Consider the following 23,522-nt stretch of genomic DNA (forward strand, 5'->3'; position numbering starts at 1 on the left):
AAACAATCTCTGGAATCCCCGCTTTTGTTTGGTTTTTGGAGAGGATGGAAAGAATTTCGGTGATCCGTTTTGTTTTGTTTTTCAAGTAATTGAAAGAACCTGGGGGACCTCTTGTGTCCGGTTTTTGAAGTAATTTGAAAAAATCTCGGGGACTCTTGTGTCTAGTTTTTGAAGTAGTTTGAAAGAATCTCGGGGATCCTTTGTGTCTGGTTTTTGAAGTAGTTTGAAAGAATGTGGGGACGCCCTTTTGTTTTGTTTTTAATGTAGGTTGAAAAAATCTTGGGAACCTTTCGTGGTTTGTTTTTGAAGTAGTTTGAAAAAATCTCCAGGACTCCTTTTATCTATTTTTTGAAGCTTGGGTATCACTTGTGCCCGGTTTTTAAAGTAATTTAAAAGAATATCGAAGACTCTTGTTTGTTTTTGAAATAATTTGAAAGAATTTCGAGGACCCCGTGTGCCTGGTTTTTGAAGTAGTTTGACAGAATTTGTTTCTCTTGTTTTGTTTTTGAAATAGTTTGAAGAAATTCTGCGAACTTGTTGTGTTTAGTTTTTGAAGTATTTTAGAAGAATATTGGGGAACCTTTTTGTCTGTGTTGAAATAATTTGAAATAATCCCAGGAGTTTCTTGCGTCTGGTTTAAGTAGTTTAAAAGATTCTCATGGACTTCTTTTGAATGTATTATACTTTAACCACCCATACTCTGCCACTGCTTTCGATTCGAACATATTGTGTTTCGAAAACCCGCTTTTTGAATTTGTTTATATTTGGTCTGGCACGGAGTGCCTGGAAATGGGGTGAACATCCACACAAGTACTGATATAAAAATCAAGACGGATTCATAAACCAAGACTACAAATACGGAAGCACGTTAGTCTATAGAATAGACCCTATTACAATATTACCATAGTTTACGCTTGTGTTGTAAGAATCTCCAGCAGACACATGGAAAAACAGAAAGAAACGTGAAATCAATATTTTCATATTCTGGAGGCTGCGAAGAGTTGAAAAACATTAAATCAGAAAGTAAAAATGCTTTACTACGAACAGTGGCGTTTACGGAATTGCAGTGTCTTTTGTCGGGACAAATATCCGTGTGGTAACCGGACCAGACTTGACTTGACTAAACCTGACCTGATCTCATCATTGTTGTCGCTTGAATGCTGGTAGTCTTTCACGCTACTTATACTTACTCCCCAATTATCTCGCAAGTGGCCCTGAACCCGTATTAGTTTGGACTCAAAAAAAATGTGTTCAAAGCTTCCCCCGTGTGTCTTTTGTGTCAAAAATTTTACAATTTTCTTGATATATTTTCAATTTCTATGTTTCTCAGTTATCAAACGTAACCGACTAATCACCAACCTTAGTCAAGAATTTGCCAGCAATGCAAATACTTGCGAAAAAATGCCACTTATCCACCCAACGCTGCATTTTTTCCCACCCAACTGCCAACCCATGACAGTGTCATTTCCCCCGAGCATGGCGCACCATCAGCGCCGCTCATTTTTTGCAACAATGTGTCTTTTGATTAAATAAAAACATTAGCCATTGCACCGAAAATCCATATCGTTTGTTACGTCAAGCGCCGGCGTAGAGACGCCTATTTTCGACGCTCAAACGTAGTTCTCCATTCACATCAGCTGCGACTACTATGGTGCACGCAGCCTTGTTGATTTTGTCCTCGCTGGTCGCGGGGACACTCCAGTTTCAGCTGAAGCACCACAATAACGAAGAACTTCTCCAAGTGCTTCAAGACGTCAACAGCAGGTGTCCGAACATCACGAGGATCTACACTCTGACTGAAACATCTGTTCTGGGTACTCCGCTGTACTTGATCGAGTTCTCCACGAAACCTGGACACCACGAAATTAGTAAGTTTTGGGGTGGGATAGAGGGGATTGTGGCGGATTTTGACGGGTTGGTTTGAGTGGGTTGTCAAAATTTTGTGCGGTGTTGCCATATTTTGGCGTAAATTAATTAGAATGACGTCAAAGAGCAACAGATGGATAGGCAGATCAAACACATCGACTTAATTTATTATTTGTTGCTATAGACGTATGTCGAATAAGTTGTGGGAGGTGATAAGGAAATGTTTGGGTAATAAATATTTTATTGGCCGCTCTACATAACTTTACATAATATCGACACACGTGAAAAAAACACATGGCATTTAAACGAGAATTTTAGTAATTTATTTTAGGGATCATTGTGTCACTTGATATGGTCAAGGTTAGCGTTGTTAAGATTGTTTTCAAGAACGCAAAATTTGTTACAAAGTCTTGTATCATTTTTTCTTCATACCATTTAATAGTTACACATCAAATTCATTTTTAAATTCTTTATAATATGAGAAAAAAAAGCTGATATGATTGTTTTTTATTTTGGTGACCATGTTTAAGAAAATTGCCACTCCGCCATTTTTAAACATGAGACTTATGATTTCGCAAAACTTGTAAAATGAGTTGAATATTAAAGTTACAAAAATGTTTAATGACGTCACACCGCGTTTTAAACTCTTCACAAACCAGATTTGAAGCTAACTGAAAATCTGATTAAAATTTGTTCTTAATTTAACTTGTGTCAAACTTTTTTAAAATTGTTTGGAACACTGGATATCAATGATTTCAGAATGTTTGTTTTTTTTTTTCTAAAGAGAGCTTTTTCTCCAAGTCAAGTGTGTGGAAATAAATAAAAATCTAAATTTACTTTCACGATTTTCAAGATTTGCTGTAATATACACGTTTGACCTGATGTAAAAAAGCGTGGTCCTAATACTGTTAATCAATATCTTTATCAAGTGGTTTATCTCTCACTCCAAGCTTTTGCCGCATTTTTTTAAGGAGAATCTTTAGGGCGGTTCCACAAAGCAATTATTTTTTTTTATTTAGTTTTTCTGAAAATAGTTAAATGTCATGATCGAAAAAAGTCCTCTAGTACTCCATGAAATTTATTTCTAAAATAATAATGTTGGTAATATTGCTCGCTTTGACAATTACGATCAAATAACTGTCAAATTCATGACCTACTATAACATTTTTTTTTCGATTGTATGGTTTTATCTTAGTTGCGATTCTATCAATGCTATTTCTCTTATACGTCTCTGATGTAAACTAGTGTGATATTTGTTGTGCTTTCAACGCTTGGGAAGTTCGAAACCAATAATAATCGTTCTGAATTTCGCATCGGCTTATAGAAAATTATGATCATGTCGCAAATTTTTGAGATGACGTCATTAAGTTTTGGAATGGAATAAACACATTTTAACCTGAGGCATTCGCAAGATTTCGAATTATCCGATTTCTTTAATTTACAATATTTCGTTTTTTCGTTTTTGCACTTTAAGTTTCTAAGTCTTTAATTTTTCAATTTTTCGTTTCCTCAATTTTTCAAGTTCTTGATTTTTAGTTTTCATTTTACCGAATTTTTCATTTTCATTTTCTCGGTTTTATATGACAAATTTTCGTTTTTTCAGTTGTGTTATTTTTTTCAATATTGATTTCCATTTTATAATTTTTCGTTTAGTTTAGTCAATTTTTATAATTTTCAATCTTCGATTTTCCAACTTTTGAAATGTTCAATTTAGCTATTTTTGGATTTCTGAATTATCCGATTTGTTTAATTTACTATATTTCGTTTTTTCGTTTTTGCACTTTAAGTTTCTAAGTCTTGATTTTTTCAATTTTTCGTTTCCTCAATTTTTCAAGTTCTTGATTTTTCTTTTTCATTTTCCCGATTTTTTGATTTTCATTTTCTCGATTTTATATAACAAATTTTCGTTTTTTCATTTCTGTTATTTTTTCAATATTTATTTCCATTTTATAATTTTTCGTTTAGTTTGTTCAATTTTTTAAATTTTCAATCTTTAATTTTTCGATACTTCGATTTTCCATCTTTTGAAATGTTCAATTTAGCTATTTTTGGATTTCTGAATTATCCGATTTCTTTAATTTACAATATTTCGTTTTTTCGTTTTTGCACTTTAAGTTTCTAAGTCTTTAATTTTTCAATTTTTCGTTTCCTCAATTTTTCAAGTTCTTGATTTTTAGTTTTCATTTTCCCGAATTTTTGATTTTCATTTTCTCGATTTTATATGACAAATTTTCGTTTTTTCGTTTCTGTTATTTTTTTCAATATTTACTTCCATTTTATAATTTTTCGTTTAGTTTGCTCAATTTTTATAATTTTCAATTTTTAATTTTTCGATATTTCGATTTTCCAACTTTTGAAATGTTCAATTTAGCTAATTTTGGATTTCTGAATTATCCAATTTCTTTAATTTACAATATCTCGTTTTTTCGTTTTTGCACTAAGTTTCTAAGTCTTTAATTTTTCAATTTTTCGTTTCCTCAATTTTTCAAGTTCTTGATTTTTAGTTTTCATTTTCCCGATTTTTTGATTTTCATTTTCTCGATTTTATATGACAAATTTTCGTTTTTTCATTGCTGTTATTTTTTTCAATATTTATTTCCATTTTATAATTTTTCGTTTAGTTTAGTCAATTTTTCTAATTTTCAATCTTTAATTTTTCGATACTTCGATTTTCCAACTTTTGAAATGTTCAATTTAGCTATTTTTGGATTTCTGAATTATCCGATTTCTTTAATTTACAATATTTCGTTTTTTCGTTTTTGCACTTTAAGTTTCTAAGTCTTTAATTTTTCAATTTTTCGTTTCCTCAATTTTTCAAGTTCTTGATTTTTAGTTTTCATTTTCCCGATTTTTTGATTTTCATTTTCTCGATTTTATATGACAAATTTTCGTTTTTTCATTTCTGTTATTTTTTTCAATATTCATTTTCATTGTATAATTTTTCGTTTAGTTTACTCAATTTTTCTAATTTTCAATCTTTAATTTTTCGATACTTCGATTTTCCAACTTTTGAAATGTTCAATTTGGCTAATTTTGGGTTTCTGAATTGTCCGATTTCTTTAATTCACAATATCTCGTTTTTTCGTTTTTGCACTTTAAGTTTCTAAGTCTTTAATTTTTTAAATTTTCGTTTCCTCAATTTTTCAAGTTCTTGATTTGTAGTTTTCATTTTCCCGTTTTTTTGATTTTCATTTTCTCGATTTTGTCTGACAAATTTTCGTTTTTTCATTTCTGTTATTTTTTTCAATAATTATTTTCATTGTATAATTTTTCGTTTAGTTTACTCAACTTTTATCATTTTTAATCTTTAATTTTTCGATACTTCGATTTTCAAACTTTTGAAACCTTCAATTTAGCTATTTTTGGATTTCTGAATTATCCGATTTTTTTAATTTACAATATTTCGTTTTTTCGTTTTTGCATTTTAAGTTTCAAAGTCTTTAATTTTTCAATTTTTCGTTTCCTCAATTTTTCAAGTTCTTGATTTTTAGTTTTCATTTTCCCGATTTTTTGATTTCCATTTTCTCGATTTTATCTGACAAATTTTCGTTTTTTCATTTCTGTTATTTTTTTCAATAATTATTTTCATTGTATAATTTTTCGTTTAGTTTACTCAACTTTTATCATTTTTAATCTTTAATTTTTCGATACTTCGATTTTCAAACTTTTGAAATGTTCAATTTAGCTATTTTTGGATTTCTGAATTATCCGATTTCGTTAATTTACAATATTTCGTTTTTTCGTTTTTGCACTTTAAGTTTCTAAGTCGTTAATTTTTCAATTTTTCGTTTCCTAAATTTTTCAAGCTCTTGATTTTTAGTTTTCATTTTTCCGATTTTTTTATTTTCATTTTCTCGATTTTATATGACAAATTTTCGTTTTTTCATTTCTGTTATTTTTTTCAATATTTATTTCCATTTTATAATTTTTCGTTTAGTTTACTCAATTTTTCTAATTTTCAATCTTTAATTTTTCGATACTTCGGTTTTCCAACTTTTGAAATGTTCAATTTAGCTATTTTTGGATTTCTGAATTATCAGATTTTTTTAATTTACAATATTTCGTTTTTTCGTTTTTGCACTTTAAGTTTCTAAGTCTTTAATTTTTCAATTTTTCGTTTCCTCGATTTTTTAAGTTCTTGATTTTTATTTTTCATTTTCCCGATTTTTTGATTTTCATTTTCTCGATTTTATATGACAAATTTTCGTTTTTTCATTTCTGTTATTTTTTTCAATATTTATTTCCATTTTATAATTTTTCGTTTAGTTTACTCAATTTTTCCAATTTCCAATCTTTAATTTTTCGATACTTCGATTGTCCAACTTTTGAAATGTTCAATTTAGCTATTTTTGGATTTCTGAATTATCCGATTTCTTTAATTTACAATATTTCGTTTTTCCGTTTTTGCACTTTAAGTTTCTTAATCTTTGATTTTTCAATTTTTCGTTTCCTCAATTTTTCAAGTTCTTGATTTTTAGTTTTCATTTTTCCGATTTTTTGATTTTCATTTTCTCGATTTTATATGACAAATTTTCGTTTTTTCATTTCTGTTATTTTTTTCAATATTTATTTCCATTTTATAATTTTTGGTTTAGTTTACTCAATTTTTCTAATTTTCAATCTTTAATTTTTCGATACTTCGATTTTCCAACTTTTGAAACGTTCAATTTAGCTATTTTTGGATTTCTGAATTATCCGATTTCTTTAATTTACAATATTTCGTTTTTTCGTTTTTGCACTTTAAGTTTCTAAGTCTTTCATTTTTCAATTTTTCGTTTCCTCAATTTTTCAAGTTCCTGATTTTTAGTTTTCATTTTCCCGATTTTTTGATTTTCATTTTCTCGATTTTATATGACAAATTTTCGTGTTATTTTTTTTTCAATATTTATTTCCATTCTATAATTTTTCGTTTAGTTTACTCAATTTTTCTAATTTTCAATCTTTAATTTTTCGATACTTCGATTTTCCAACTTTTGAAATGTTCAATTTAGCTATTTTTGGATTTCTGAATTATCCGATTTCGTTAATTTACAATATTTCGTTTTTTCGTTTTTGCACTTTAAGTTTCTAAGTCATTAATTTTTCAATTTTTCGTTTCCTGAATTATTCAAGTTCTTGATTTTTAGTTTTCATTTTCCCGATTTTTTTATTTTCATATTCTCGATTTTATATGACAAATTTTCGTTTTTTCATTTCTGTTATTTTTTTTCAATATTTATTTCCATTTTATATAGTTTCGTTTAATTTACTCAATTTTTCTAATTTTCAATCTTTAAGTTTTCGATACTTCGAGTTTCCAACTTTTGAAATGTTCAATTTAGCTATTTTGGCATTTCTGAATTATCCGATTTTTTAATTTACAATATTTCGTTTTTTCGTTTTTGCACTTTAAGTTTCTTTGTCTTTAATTTTTCAATTTTTCGTTTCCTCAATTTTTCAAGTTCTTGATTTTTAGTTTTCATTTTCCCGATTTTTTGATTTTCATTTTCTCGATTTTATATGACAAATTTTCGTTTTTTCATTTCTGTTATTTTTTTCAATATTTATTTCCATTTTATAATCTTTCGTTTAGTTTACTCACTTTTTCCAATTTTCAATCTTTAATTTTTCGATACTTCGATTTTCCAACTTTTGAAATGTTCAATTTAGCTATTTTTGGATTTCTGAATTATCCGATTTCTTTATTTACAATATTTCGTTTTTTCGTTTTTGCACTTTCAGTTTCTAAGTCTTTAATTTTTCAATTTTTCGTTTCCTAAATTTTTCAAGTTCTTGATTTTTAGTTTTCATTATTCCGATTTTTTGATTTTCATTTTCTCGCTTTTATGTGACAAATTTTCGTTTTTTCATTTCTGTTATTTTTTTCAATTTTTATTTCCATTTTATAATTTTTCGTTTAGTTTACTCAATTTTTCTAATTTTCAACTTTAATTTTTCGATACTTCGATTTTCCAACTTTTGAAATGTTCAATTTAGCTATTTTTGGATTTCTGAATTATCCGATTTCTTTAATTTACAATATTTTGTTTTTTTGTTTTTACGCTTTAAGTTTCTAAGTCTTTAATTTTTCAAATTTTCGTTTCCTCAATTTTTCAAGTTCTTGATTTTTATTTTTCATTTTCCCGATTTTTTGATTTTCATTTTCTCGATTTTATATGACAAATTTTCGTTTTTTCATTTCTGTTTTTTATTTCCATTTTATAATTTTTCGTTTAGTTTACTCAATTTTTCTAATTTTCAATCTTTAATTTTTCGATACTTTGATTTTCCAACTTTTGAAATGTTCAATTTAGCTATATTTGGATTTCTGAATTATCCGATTTCTTTAATTTACAATATTTCGTTTTTTCGTTTTTGCACTTGAAGCTTCTTAGTCTTCAATTTTTCAACTTTTCGTTTCCTCAATTTTTCAGTTCTTGATTTTTAGTTTTCATTTTCCCGATTTTTTTATTTTCATTTTCTCGATTTTATATGACAAATTTTCGTTTTTTTATTTCTGTTATTTTTTTCAATATTGATTTCCATTTTATAATTTTTCGTTTAGTTTACTCAATTTTTCTAATTTTCAATCTTTAATTTTTTGATACTTCGATTTTCCAACATTTGGAATGATCAATTTAGCTATTTTTGGATTTCTGAATTATCCGATTTCTTTAATTTACAATATTTCGTTTTTTCGTTTTTGCACTTTAAGTTTCTAAGTCTTTAATGTTTCAATTTTTCGTTTCCTCAATTTTTCAAGTTCTTGATTTTTAGTTTTCATTTTCCCGATTTTTTGATTTTCATTTTCTCGATTTTAAATGACAAATTTTCGTTTTTCCATTTCTGTTATTTTTTACAATATTTATTTCTATTTTATAATTTTTCGTTTAGTTTACTCAATTTTTCTAATTTTCAATCTTTAATTTATCGATACTTCGATTTTCCAACTTTTGAAATGTTCAATTTAGCTATTTTTGGATTTCTAAATTATCCGATTTCTTTAATTTACAATATCTTGTTTTTTCGTTTTTGCACTTTAAGTTTCCAAGTCTTTAATTTTTCAATTTTTCGTTTCCTCAATTTTTCAAGTTCTTGATTTTTAGTTTTCATTTTCCCGATTTTTTGATTTTCATTTTCTCGATTTTATATGACAAATTTTCGTTTTTTCATTTCTGTTATTTTTTTCAATATTGATTTCCATTTTATAATTTTTCGTTTAGTTTAGTCAATTTTTCTAATTTTCAATCTTTAATTTTTCGATACTTCGATTTTCCAACTCTTCAAATGTTCAATTTAGCTATTTTTGGATTTCTGAATTATCCGATTTCTTTAATTTACAATATTTCGTTTTTTCGTTTTTGTACTTTAAGTTTCTTAGTCTTTAATTTTTCAATTTTTCGTTTCCTCAATTTTTCAAGTTCTTGATTTTTAGTTTTCATTTTCCCGATTTTTTTATTTTCATTTTCTCGATTTTATATGACAAATTTTCGTTTTTTCATTTCTGTTATTTTTTTTCAATATTTATTTCCATTTTATAATTTTTCGTTTAGTTTACTCAATTTTTATAATTTTTAATCTTTGATTTTTCGATACTTCGATTTTCAAACTTTTGAAATATTCAATTTAGCGATTTTGGATTTCTGAATTATCCGATTTTTTAATTTACAATATTTCGTTTTTTCGTTTTTGCACTTTAATTTTCTATGTCTTTAATTTTTCAATTTTTCAAGTTCTTGATTTTTATTTTTCATTTTCCCGATTTTTTTATTTTCATTTTCTCGATTTTATATAACAAAATTTTCTTTTTTCCATTTCTTTTTTCAATATTTATTTCGATTTTCCAGTTTTTAAAATTTTCAATTTAATTTTTTTTTTCTGCATTATCCGATTTCTTTAATATTCAATATTTGTTTTTTTTTTCGATTTTGCACTTTTTCGATTTTTAAGTTTTATTTATTTATTTATTTTTTTTCTTAGAGAGTATGTCATTTGCCAAAATCAGTCTAATTTTAACAAGTAGTAGCCCCGCCCACCTCTCCTATTCTCATTCTAATGACTAATTTTTTCCGACAAAAAAAGGCTGCTAAAGAGACATAAAAGAGGGGAAGACAAAGTGAATAAAAAAGATGACAAAAAAAAATTGAAAAAAGCAAAAAAGAGCACAAGAAGCCGACCAAAAAATCAGAGAATCCAAACAACATTAAAAAAAGAACTATTAGCAATCTTGTGTGAGCAATTAAGAAGTGTTATAAGCATCCAGAAACCGCATTCATAATTTAATAAACAAAGGATGAGTCCTGACTAAGTGAACTTCATGAAATCTCCTAGCAAGTGCTGTATCTAAATAAGCTCCTGACTGTTAAAGTTGTATTAGAACCAGTTAACGATTAAAATCCCAACAAGAACTGTGTGTTACAATGAATAAAACAAATTTGCGTGTTGGGGAAACTGTGGTCTCGTCGTCGTTAAACGAAGGTTTCCCCCCTTTTATTAACTACCAAAACAACGAAACTTATATGATTATATTTTATTTGCGATTACAAGATTTCAAGTCTTTTTTCTAGTAAAATTTCGAAATCGAAAAATATGAAAAAAATGCCACGAAAATTGCGAGAAAAAAGACGACAAAAAGACCCCAAAAAAGACGACTACAAAAAGGCTGGTAAAGAGCCATAAAAGAGAGCAAGGGGGAGTGAATAAAAAAGACGATTAAAAAAACACAAAAAAAAGCAAAAAAAGACCACAAGAAGGAGACCAAAAAAACAGAGAACCCAAAAAACATCCAAAAAAAGGCCACAAAAATCGACAAAAAAAAAACAACAAAAACTTGTAAAAGAGAGCGACCAAAAATACAATATGGGGTGACCAAAAAGACGAGATTAAAAAGGCAACAAAAAAGCTATAAAAGAGATGATAAAGAAAGAAGTTAGGAGGAGAAAAAAGAAAAAGTGAAGAAAGATAACGAAAAAAACTACAAAAAAAGTTCCAAAAAAAAAGACGCCAAAAAAACGGGAAAAAAAAAAAAGTGGGAGAAATGTGAAAAAAAATTGGAGTAAAGCAAAAAAAACACAAAAAGACAAAATGAGACCTAAAAGAGGCCACAAAAAAGGCGAGAAGAAAGACGACAAAAAAAGGCTGGTAGAGAGCCATAAAAGAGGGGAAGACAAAGTGAATAAAAAAGTTGACAAAAAAAATTTAAAAAAGCAAAAAAGACCACAAGAAGCTGACCAAAAAAGCAGAGAACTCAAAAAACACCGCTCTTGCAACCAAATCAACTTCTACCAACCTTCTCAATAGAAAATTCCCTGGCAGAGCTACCAACTACCCAAAAAGCACTAAACTTGCACATGGTTGCCTATGTTCAACGATTTTCTTGATTACATTTTTTTCTCAAATTCAAATTATTCAAATGCGATTTCGCGCCGCTGTTTTTGCTCAGCGCGAAATTTTAATTCAAATCTGGTCACCAAAATATTTTACTTTTTTTTTTAATTGTTTAAAATAGTTAATGGAACAACTGATTTTTACTGATTGTTTCTTATTATTTTAAATTTCCCTAAAATGCTAACAAGACAGTAACCATATATCAGGTAAAACTTGTCACAAATATGTCTTCTTAAAAACTATATTATAAAAAAAAACCTATTGGTCTAGTGGGCCATGAAGTTTATTTCTAAAATAATTAAGAAAACAAATAATCATATTAGATAATCTACTGTATTGATTACCGTAATTTTGAAGCTAAACTTTACTAACCCATCCCCTGTATATAATTGCTGATTTCAACTTTAGTTGAAATTTATAATGTTGATGATTATCTCAAGAAATTATTAAACAAATATTTATTGAACATACAAGGTAATTACAAACGATTGTATATCAAGTTGGCTTTGAAAGATCATGACTTTTCACAAACGTATAGAATTACTTAATTAATTCCATACACAAGTGTCGGTCTTAACCTAACTTTCTCAAGTTTGTTTGACGTTTGCTGTGTGATAGGCAACCAATAATACAGATCGAATGATACACTGCTACCTGCCCCATGAGGGCGGCAAATTCCCAAAGCAAAATTATGTAATCACCCTGTATATTTTTATATTGTGATAATTCAAACATCCCGCCTCAAATTGACATGTAAAAAAAATGAAAGCCCGTAAAAAATTCAACAAATTCCAACAGAATCCGAAAGAATTCGAAAGAATCCAAGAAAATCCGGAAGAAACCAGGTGCATCAAAGAGAATCCGAAAATAATTCGAATGAAGTCGGCAGAATCCGAAATAATACACAAAGAATCCGAAAAAAGAGAATCCGAGAAAATCTGACAGAAACCGAAATTTAATACGCAAATAATTCAAAAGAATTAGAGGAAATCCGACAGAATCCGAAAATTATCGCAGTGAATATAAGAGAATCCGGCTAAATCCCGAGAGGATAAGAGACAGTCCCAAAAGATCTTAAAGACTCCGAGAGAATACGAGAGAATCCAAGAGAATATAAAAGAATCCGGATGAGTCTGAAAGAATCCAAGAAAATCTTAGTGAATCAGGGAGAACCCGAAAACAATTGGAAAGAATTCGGTACAATCCTAAATAATACACAAATAATCCAAAAGAATACAAGAGAATCTAAAAATATACTAGATCTGAGAGAATCTGAAAGAATACTCAAAGAATCCGAAAACAATCTCAAAGAATATAAGAGAATCCGAAAGAATATAACATTAGAAAATCCTACCAAATTACAAGAGGATAAGACAGAATTCGGAGGAATCCTAAAGAGTACGAGAGAATATGGTTAAATTCAAGAAAATCTGAGAGAATCTGGTAAGTATTCCTAAAGAATACGAAGAGAATTCAACAAATTTCGAGAGGATCGGATAGAATTCGGGAGAATACTTCAGAATCTGTGAATATACAAGAGGATTTGGAAGAATCCGGAAGAATTCGAGAAAATGTGACAGAAACAGAATTAATACGCAAAAAATTAGAAAGAATCCAAGGAAATCCGAAAATTATCTCAGTGAATATAAGAGAATCCGTCTAATCCCGAGAGGATACGAGAGAATCCAAGAGAATATAAAAGAATCCGAATGAATCTGAAAGAATCCGAGTGAACCAGAGAAAATCTGAAAACAATTGGAAAGAAATCAACACAATCGTAAATAATACACAAAGAACTCGAAAGAATACAAAAGAATCTGAAAAGATCCTAGATCTGAGAGAAAATCTGAAAGAATACTAAAAGAATCCGAAAACAATCCCAAAGAATATAAGAGAATCCAAAAGAATACAAGAGAATATGAGAAAATGCTACCAAATTACAAGAGGATAAAAGAGAATTCGGAGGAATCCTGAAGGATGTGGAAGCATTTGAGAAAATCCGAGAAAATCTTGAAGTATACAAGTGAATCAGGGAGAATCCGAAAGCAGTTGGAGAGAATCGATAGAATTCTAAATAATACACAAAGAATCCGAAACAAATGTTAGATTCGACAGAATCCGAAAGAATACAAAAAGAATCCCAAAATAATTCTAAAGAATACAAGAGAATTCGAAGGAATGCTGTCCCACGGAGGCGGCAAATTTCCAAAGCAAAATTATGTAATCACTCTGTATATTTTTATATTGTCATAACCCAAACATCCGGCCTCAAATTGACATGCAAAAAAAAAATAAAGCCCGCGAAAAATTCAAAAATTTTAATACAACTTTATGCAGTGGCAGCGGCATTAGAGTATGGCGATCGTAGGTCGATAGTTGAGATAGTTTTTCAACCTCATCTAGAGCACAACAAAATTACCCGTTGTAGCACGAGCGGAGTTTGGGGCTCCTGGTTGTGGCTGTTCTCCTCCAATACGAACATCCCGCTAGCTCGACTAGGAACCGCGCCCTCCGCTTCTGCCACGTGTTTCTGTTATTTACCCCAGTTCCATTTAAATGTTCACTTTCTATGACTCTGATATTAAAGTACAACTGAACAGGTGCTAAAGTTTCAAAAGGAGCAATAAACAACATTTAAATTCGCCATACACTCTCGTGAAATTTTAAACAACAAATAATTTTTATCTGAGATTAAGATTGGACATCAGACAATTATATGATGGAATCAACAAAATATTTACAAAACAAAAAACTAGCAAAGATTTATAAAACCAAAGAGATCTGGTGTTGAATTTAAATTATACAACAAAGAAAATTACTGAAGATAAATAAAATGCTACATGACCCACAATGTTGTTAATCTGTTCAACGAGATTTTACAGTTCAAACGTGTGCTCGGTTTGAAAATACTCTTTCCACATGGCCGCTGTTTTCGTGGCATAACTAATGTCCCTGATGTTAAATTATGCCACACTTTATCAACGATTCAAACAAAGAATTTACATGATACTAAATTATGCCATTATCCAAATGATTGGTTACTTAAAACAATTAGTATAAGCAAAACACATGGGAATGTGATGTTGATGATGATGATAACTGCCTAAGGGGAAAATTTTTAATCGCCCCGTACCTCAGTGCACGAGATTATAAATTCTACCGCACTTTCCGCTGTCCATTTCCTATTAGCAATCTTGTGTGAGGAATTAAGGAGTGTTATAGTATAACACTTAAGTATACCGCATTCATAATTTAATAAACAAAGGATGAGTCCTGACTAAGTGAACTTCACGAAATCTCCTAGCAAGTGCTTTATCTAAATAAGCTCCTGACTGTTAAATTGTGTTAGAACCAGTTAACGATTAAAATCCCAACATGAACTGTGTATTACAAAGAATAAAACAAATTTGCGTGTTGGGGAAACTGTGGCGTCGTCGTCGTTAAACGAAGGTTTCCCCCCTTTTATTAACTACCTAAACAACCAAACTTATATGATTATGTTTTAATTGCGATTACAAGATTTCAAGTCTTTTTTCAAGTAAAATTTCGAAATCGAAAAATATGAAAAAAATGCAACGAAAATTGCGAGAAAAAAGACGACAAAAAGACCCCAAAAAAGACGACTACAAAAAGGCTGGTAAAGAGCCATAAAAGAGAGCAGGGGGAGAGAATAAAAAAGACGATAAAAAACACAGAAAAAAGCAAAAAAAGACCACAAGAAGGAGACCAAAAAAAACAGAGAACCCAAAAAACATCCAAAAAAGGCCACAAAAATCGACAAAAAAACAACAAAAACTTATACAAGAGAGCGACAAAAAATACAATACGGGGTGACCAAAAAGACGAGATTAAAAAGGCAACAAAAAAGCTATAAAAGAGATGATAAAGAAAGAAGGTAGGAGGAGAAAAAAGAAAAAGTGAAGAAAGATAACGAAAAAAACTACAAAAAAAGTTCCAAAAAAAAAGACGCCAAAAAAACGGGAAAAAAGAAAATTGGGAGAAATGTGAAAAAAATTTGGAGTAAGGCAAAAAGAACACAAGAAAGACAAAATGAGACCTAAAAGAGGCCACAAAAAATGCGAGAAGGAAGACGACAAAAAAAGGCTGGTAGAGAGCCATAAAAGAGGGGAAGACAAAGTGAATAAAATAGATGACAAAAAAAATTGGAAAATGCAAAAAACACCACAAGAAGCCGACCAAAAAATCAGAGAACCCAAAAAACATAAAGAAAAGAACTATTAGCAATCTTGTGTGGGGAATTAAGAAGTCGTAAATAAGCTCCTGACTGTTAAATTGTGTTAGAACCAGTTAACGATTAAAATCCCAACATGAACTGTGTGTTACAAAGAATAAAACAAATTATATATTATATTTTAATTGCGATTACAATATTTCAAGTAATTTTTCTTGTAAAATTTCGATTTTTGTTCACAAAAATTTGTTGTAATTCGCAACAGACAGTCCGTCGTACAACCGTCTTCCCTGTTCCAGTGAAACCAGAATTCAAATACATCGCCAACATGCACGGTAACGAAGTCCTCGGAAGAGAACTCATGCTAAAACTCGCCGATTTCCTCTGCGAACAATACATGTCTGGCAACTCCAACATCCAATCTCTAATCGAGAAAACCCGAATTCACTTAATGCCCACAATGAACCCAGATGGATGGCAACTGGCAACTGACACGGTAAGATTAATTACGCACCCCCTTAGCGAACCGTCTAAATTTCACCCCCACATCAGGGTGGTAAAGACTATCTGATAGGTCGAACCAACAACAATTCCGTCGACCTCAACCGAAACTTCCCAAATTTAAACCGAATCATGTACAGCAATGAGGAGAACCACCTCGACCATAATAACCATCTTCTAGCACAACTCACACGACTGAAAGAACCGGTAAGAAGCCGGGGATGTTTGACGTTGTTTCATGAAATTGTTTCAGCTTCAGCCTGAAACTAAAGCCGTTATCAGGCTCATCATGCAAATTCCTTTCGTGCTTTCTGCGAATCTTCATGGGGGAGATTTGGTCGCTAATTATCCGTATGATGAGAGCAGGACGGGGAGTCAGAAGGACGAGTATTCGGGGACGCCGGACGACGAAACGTTCAAGTCAGTATAGGGTTTCGTGTGTTATTTTAAAAAATCTTGGGTTTTATTTTTATATTACTTAGACATTTGGCTCTGGCTTATTCTACGCACCATTCCGATATGGCAAACCCCACCAGAAGAGGGTGTGGCGATGTCGATAGCAACCGGTTTGGTAAACAAGGGGGTATCACAAATGGGGCGAAATGGTACAGTCTTGCCGGGGGTGAGTATATCGTTCTAATAGTTTGACATTCTTTTCCTTTTCGGATTAATCCAGGGATGCAGGACTTCAACTATCTCTCCAGCAACGATTTCGAAATTACCCTGGAGCTTGGCTGTGACAAGTACCCCCCCACCAAAGTTCTTCAACAAGAATGGGACCGAAATAAAGAAGCATTACTTAATTATATGTGGCAGGTGAATAAAAAAAAATTAAAAACGTAACAAAAAATAAAGTATGACCTTTTAGAGTCACATCGGGGTTAAAGGAATCGTGTACGACAACGTTGCCAAGCGTGGAATTGCGAACGCCGTCATCCATGTCAAAAACATAACGAATGGAAAGTACCAAGATATACAACACGACGTCGTATCAGGTAAACAATAGTTCGAAAAATCAAACTTACTAAAATTAGTTTTTAGTTCATGATGGAGATTATTTCCGCCTGCTCACTCCTGGAAAGTACAAAATTACGGCGTACAAGGACGGGTACTTACCCCACTCTCGAATCGTCACTGTCACCAATCCAGCGCACTCTTCGGCCCAGAGGGTGGATTTCGCACTGAAGCCAATTTCGGCAAGTTCGCGACCTAAACGTCGTCGTGGTCCTGTAGATAAGTTGTGGCGTCTGCTTGCTCCCTAATTATTTTTGTACACCTGTTTTTTTTTTTAATAAATGTTGTTACATCCCGTAGTTTTTTTAATTTTTACGATTTGTTTATTTTAGGTTCCGCCGTACGTGAGAATTCAGTCCAACAGTTACGCCGACCTGGACTTCGATGATAAGTACGGCGACCTTCAGGAGGCTTGGACCAACTGGATAAACTTGAATAGGGAACCAATCGCAGTTCAATAACTTTTATTGATTATTAGGAGTTGGTTTATTATGTTTTCGAAACGTCTACAAGTGTTACAAAAATGCAATTGTATAATTAATTTGATCTTCCCAAATAGAGATTTATATGATGAAGAGTAGAGTTTATTTTCTGTTATGTCTACAAAATTGTAAAAATTAGTTTAATGTACTGTGATCATTTAAATAAAATTTTAAGGTCTGTACATGTGTGGGTTTATTGCTTTAGAATAGAGAAGTTGTGATGACGTCATCTAATTCTTGGAGACGTTGAGTGGACAAAAAGAATAAAAAATGAAACAAAAAAAAAGAGTCGGAAAAAACGAAAATTTATAAAAAGGTAACAAATGAAACACGATAAACAAGTCACTAAAATACGACAAAAGAGTGAAAATGCTAAGATAAAAAAATTAGACAACGAAATAAGACAAAAAAAAAAACGAAATACAAAAAATTGTAAGAAGGCGACAAGAAAATTGGAAAAAATAGGAAAAAGAAAAGGCCGCAAAAAAGGAGGAAACAAGAAAAGAAAGACAAAAAAAGTTAAAAGATAAAAAAACAACAAAATAGACCACAAAAAGTTACAAAAACAAGCAGGAGAAAAGAAAATTGGTGGAAATGTGACTAAAAACGGATACAAAAAGAAATGGAAGAAGGAAAAAACAGAAGAAAAGACAAAAAGAGACCGATAAGAGGCCACAAAAAGTAACAAAAAAAGAAAAAGGTAATAAAAGGCCACAAAAATCAAAAAAAAAACTTACTCAAACATTAAACCAAAAAAAAGGCAACGAATAAAAAGGGCACCGATCAGCTATAAAAAACGAAGTTTTAGGCCACAAAAAGCTACAAAAAAAGACTAAAAAGGTCCAGCAAGAATACCAAAAAAATACGAAAAAAGCCACCAAGAAGAAAACGAAAAAAAGTATAAAAGAGGCGAAAAAAGACGAAAAGAAAGGGGTGAAAAAAATTGTACGAAATATGAGAAAAAAAACGACAAAAAAGACCCAAAAAAGAACGATCAGAAAAAAGCCAAAACCGTTAAAAGGGAACGACTTAAAAGGGGATAAGGGAGACAAGAATATGAGCAAAAAAATTGAAAAAGCAATAAAAAGGACGATAAAAAAAGATAGGAGGAGAAAAAAGAAAACGTGAAGGAAAATAACGAAAAATTTGACAAAAAACGACAAAAAGCTCAAAAAAAAGACGGTTAAAAAAAAGGCGGAAAAAAGACAATTGGGGAAAATGTGACTAAAAAAGACCACAAAAAAAAGTGGAATGATGAAAAAACACAAAAAAAAGATACGATAAATGAGAAAAAAAAGACGACAAAAAAGGCTCCAAAAAAGGCGACAAAAAGTATAAAGGTAACAACATAAAACGTGATGTAAGAGACGAGAATAAGCGAAAAAAGGTGAAAAAGTGCCACAAAAAGGCGATAAAAATGACGATAAAGAAGGTGAAAAAAGAATGCTAAAAAAAGATGGAAAAGGGCGACAAAAGAAAAAACGGAAAACGCAACAAAAAGCAATAAAAAATACGACAAAAAAAAAGGTAACAGAGAAAAAAGAAAAAGTGAAGAAAGGTAACGAAAAAACAAAAGATGATGGAATAAGGAAAAAACACAAAAAAGACAAAAAGAGACCTAGAAGAAGCCACAAAAAGCAACAAAAAAAGGAAAAGGTAATAAAAGGCCAAAAAATTCGGGAAAAGTCTATTAAAAGAAAAAAACAAAAAAAGGCTACAAAAAACGATGTAAGAATTCCACCAAAACCGACAAAAAAAGACCAAAAAAAAAAAAGTCCACCAAATGTACCAGAAAAGACGAAAAGTACATACCACCAAAAAAGACGAGAAAAGCCACGAAAAAAGAAAACGAAAAAACTACGAAAGGGAGCGACTAAAAGAGGCGAAAAAAACGAGAAGAAACAGGTGGAAAAAAAATCTACGATAAATGAGAAAAAAAGACAACAAAAAGGCCCATAAAACGAGACTGAAAAAAAAAGGTGACAAAAAGTATAAAAGGGAATGACATAAAAAGAGGCGAGAATAGGCGAAAAAAGGTGAAAAAGTGCCACAAATAAACAAAAAGACGACAAAAAAGAAGGTAAAAGGAGAACATAGAAGAAGTAAAGAAAGGTAACGAAAAATGCGTGAAAAAGACGTCACAAAACCTCCGAAAAAAAACGATCACAAAAGGCGGAAAAAAGACAATTGGCGGAAATATGACTAAAAAAGGACACAAAAAAGATGGAATAAGGAAAAAAACACAAAAAATACAAAAAGAGAGACCTAAACGCGGCCACAAAAGGCAACAAAAAAGAAGGCGGGTAAGAAGGCGACAAGAAAACTGGAAAAAATGGGAAAAAGAAAGGAAAGACGAAAAAATGCTACAATAACATTAAAAAAATCAAAGTATCAATAACTCGAACCAATAAAGTGAAAAGTTAAAAAAAGCAAAAGAGGCTACAGAGAAAAAGGTCACCAAAAAAGTTGCTGCAAAATAGACGGCAAAAAGCAAAAAAGACCACAAAAAGCGACAAAAAAACGCAGGAGAAAAGAAAATTGGGGGAAATGTGACTAAAAACGGACACAAAAAGAGATGGAAGAAGAAAAAAACAAAAAAAAACAAAAAGAGACCTAAAAGAGGCCACAAAAAGTAACAAAAAAAAAAAGAAAAAGGTAATAAAAGGCCACAAAAATAAAAAAAAAAGCCTACTAAAACATTAATCCAAAAAAAAGGCAACGAAAAAGAAAGGCACCAAACAGCTATAAAAACGAAGTTTTAGGCCACAAAAAAAGCCAAAAAAAGTCCGGCAAAAATACCAAAAAAAGGCGAAAAAAGCTAGCGAGAAGAAAACGAGAAAAAGTATAAAAGGGAAAATTGACCAAAAGAGGCGAAAAAACACGAGAAGAAACAGGTGAAAAAACTTAGCGAAATATGAAAAAAAAGAGAAAAAAGACCCAAAAAAGGACGACCAAAAAAAAGCCAAAACCGTTAAAAGGGAACGACTTAAAAGGCGATAAGGGAGATGAGAATAGGAGCAAAAAAAATTAAAAAGTAACACAAAAAGCTATAAAAAAATTGACCTTAAAAAAAGGCGAAGAGAGAATACCAAAAAAGAGATGAAAAAAGGCGACAAAGAAAAACGAAAAATGCAACAGAAAGCAATAAAAAGGACGATAAAAAAAGGGGAGGAGGAGAAAAAGGAGAAAAAAGAAAATGTGGAGGAAGGTAACGAAAAATTTGACAAAAAAAGGACAAAAAGGTCCAAAAAAAGACGATTCGCGAAAATGTGACTAAAAAAGGCCACCAAAAAAGATGGAATGATGAAAAAACACAAAAAAACAAAAAGAGACCTAAAAGGGGCCACAAAAAGCAACAAAAAAATACGTAAAAAGCCACGAAAAAGAAAACGAAAAATCTACAAAAAAGAGCTACAAAAAAAGCGACAAAAACTATAAAAGGCAACAACGTAAAAGGTGATAAAGGAGACGAGAATAAGCGAAAAAAAGTGAAAAAGTGCCACAAAAAAGCGATAAAAAATGACGATAAAGATGGTAAAAAAGATGAAAAAGGGCGACAAAGAAGAAACGGAAAACGCAACAAAAAGCAATAAAAAAGACGACAAGAGAAAGAAGGTAACAAAGAAAAAAGAAAAAGTGAAGAAAGGTAACAAAAAATGCGAGAAAAAGACGACAAAAAAGGCCACAAAAAGCAACAAAAAAAGGAAAGGGTAATAAAAGGCCAAAAAATTCGGGAAAAGTCTACTAAAAAAAAAAGCTACAAAAAACGATATAAGAATGCCACCAAAAAGCTATAAAAAGTTTTAGGTCACAAAAACCGTCAAAAAGGCTAAAAAACTCCACCAAGTGTAGCAGAAAACACGAAAAGTGCCACGAAAAAACTAAGAAAGGGAGCGACTAAAAGAGACGAAAAAAGAGGAGAAGAAACAGGTGGAAAAAATCTACGATAAATGAGAAAAAAGACAGCAGAAAAGGCCCCAAAAACGAGACTGAAAAAAGGTGACAAAAAATATAAAAGGGAATGACATAAAAGGAGGCGAGAATAGGCGAAGAAATGTGAAAAAGTGCCACAAAAAAGTGAAAAAAAAAACGATAAAAAAAGTGAAAAAAGAATCCCAAACAGAGATGAAAAAGGCCGATGAAGAAAAAACGAAAAACCCAACAAAACGACGACGTAAAAGAAGGTAAAAGGAGAACATAGAAGAAGTGAAGAAAGGTAACGAAAAATGCGAGAAAAAGACGACAAAAAATATCAAAAAAAAAAACGATCAAAAAAGGCGGAAAAAAGACAATTGGCGGAAATGTGACTAAAAAAAGACACAAAAAAGATGGAATAAGGAAAAAAGACAAAAGACCTAAAAGAGGCTACAAAAAGTAACAAAAAAAGAAAAAGGTTATAACAGGACACAAAAACTCGGGAAAAAAGATTAAAAAATGTCCACTAAGACGAACAAAAAAACCGAAAAATTCCAGCAAAAAAGACGAAAAAAGCCACGAAAAAGAAATCGAAAAAAACTGCAAAAGGGAGTGACAAAAAAAAGGTGAAAAAGAGGCGAGAAGAAACAGGTAGCGATAAAAAATTGACGATATAAAATGGCGAAAAAGACATATCAAAAAAAGATGAAAAAACGCCACAAGGAAAAAACGTAAAACGCAACAACAAAGACGACAAAGAAAGGAGGTAGGAAGAGAAAGGATAAGTGAAGGTAACAAAAAATACGAGAAAAAGACCATGAAAAAAGGTTCCAAAAAAAGACGGGAAAAAGAAAATTGGGAGAAATGTGACTAAAAAAAAACACAAAAAAATGAGAATAAGGCAAAAAAAGACAAAGGAAACACAAAAAAAGACAAAAGGGGACCTAAAACAGGTCACAGAAAGCAACAAAATAGCAACCGAGAAAAAAAGCGAAAAGAAAAAGATGACAAAAATGCCACGAAATATGCGAGAAAAAATACGACAAAAAGACCTCAAAAAAGACGACTACAAAAAGAGCCATAAGAGAGAGCAAGGGGGAGTGAATAAAAAAGACGACAAAAAAAAACACAGAAAAAACAAAAAAAGACCACAAGAAGGCGACCAAAAAAGCAGAGAACCCAAAAAACATCCAAAAAAGGCCACAAAAATCGACAAAAATGCGACAAAAAAAAACAAAAACTTATAAAAAAAAGAGCTACAAAAAATACAATACGGGGGACCAAAAACACGAGAAAATGGGAAAAGACAAATATGAATAAGAGCGACAAGGAAATACGAAAGAAAAAAAAACAAAAAAAAGAGACAAAAACCGATAAAAGACGAGATTAAAAAGGCAACAAGAACACTATAAAAAAGATGATAAAGAAAGAAGGTAGGAGGAGAAAAAAGAAAAAGTGAAGAAAGATCGAAAAAAACTACAAAAAAAGACGCCAAAAAAAGGCGGGAAAAAAGAAAATTGGAAAAATGTGACTAAAAAAGGCCACAAAAAAATTTGGAATAAGGCAAAAAAACTCAAAAAAAAACAATAAAAAACGATATTAAAAAGACAACAAAGAAATATTAAAAAGACGACAAAGGGAGAAGGTAGGAGGAGAAAAAAGAAAAATGAAGAAAGGTAACGAAAAATGTGAAAAAAAGACGATAAAAAAAGGCTCGAAATAAAAATGAAAATGTGACTAAAAAAGCCAAAAAAACTTGGAATAAGGCAATAAAAGAAGACGACAAAATAATACCAAAAAAAAGATGAAAAAAAGCGACAAAAGAAAAGCGAAAAATGACAGAGAAAGCAACAAGAAAGACGACAAAAAAGCTACACAAAAGAAAACGAGAAAAAAACATAAAAGGAACGATAAGGTGATAAAAGAGAGGAAAACAGACCAAAAAGGGACGATATAAGACGAAAGGGAAAAGGTGGAAAAATGCGAAAAAAAGGAACAACAAAGAAACAGACCAAAAAGGGACGATATAAGACGAAAGGGAAAAGGTGGAAAAATGCGAAAAAAAGGAACAACAAAGAAATAAACCAAAACGACGACTGAAAACAAAGGCCATAGAAGAAAGTGAATGAAAAAGGCGACAAAAAACGATAAGAATTATGACCAACAAAAAAATACCAGAAAGTGGA

General features: G+C 30.9%; 1 protein-coding gene across 1 annotated transcript; it reads left to right on the forward strand.

Moving 5' to 3' along the window:
* Positions 1 to 1,606: 1,606 nt before the first annotated feature.
* On the forward strand, positions 1,607 to 17,603 carry LOC135129671 (carboxypeptidase E-like). The gene is made up of 9 exons (XM_064056903.1): positions 1,607 to 1,868; positions 15,724 to 15,920; positions 15,977 to 16,132; positions 16,179 to 16,345; positions 16,408 to 16,547; positions 16,602 to 16,741; positions 16,794 to 16,920; positions 16,967 to 17,121; positions 17,272 to 17,603. The coding sequence occupies exons 1-9, from the start codon at positions 1,649 to 1,651 to the stop codon at positions 17,398 to 17,400; spliced, it is 1,431 nt and encodes a 476-aa protein (XP_063912973.1). The 5' UTR covers positions 1,607 to 1,648; the 3' UTR covers positions 17,401 to 17,603.
* Positions 17,604 to 23,522: the final 5,919 nt, after the last annotated feature.

The sequence above is a fragment of the Zophobas morio genome, unplaced genomic scaffold (genome assembly GCF_036711695.1).
Source record: "Zophobas morio isolate AGI-343-1 ecotype UQ-CSIRO unplaced genomic scaffold, CSIRO_AGI_Zmor_V1 ptg000016l, whole genome shotgun sequence".
Taxonomy (NCBI): Eukaryota; Metazoa; Arthropoda; class Insecta; order Coleoptera; family Tenebrionidae; genus Zophobas; species Zophobas morio.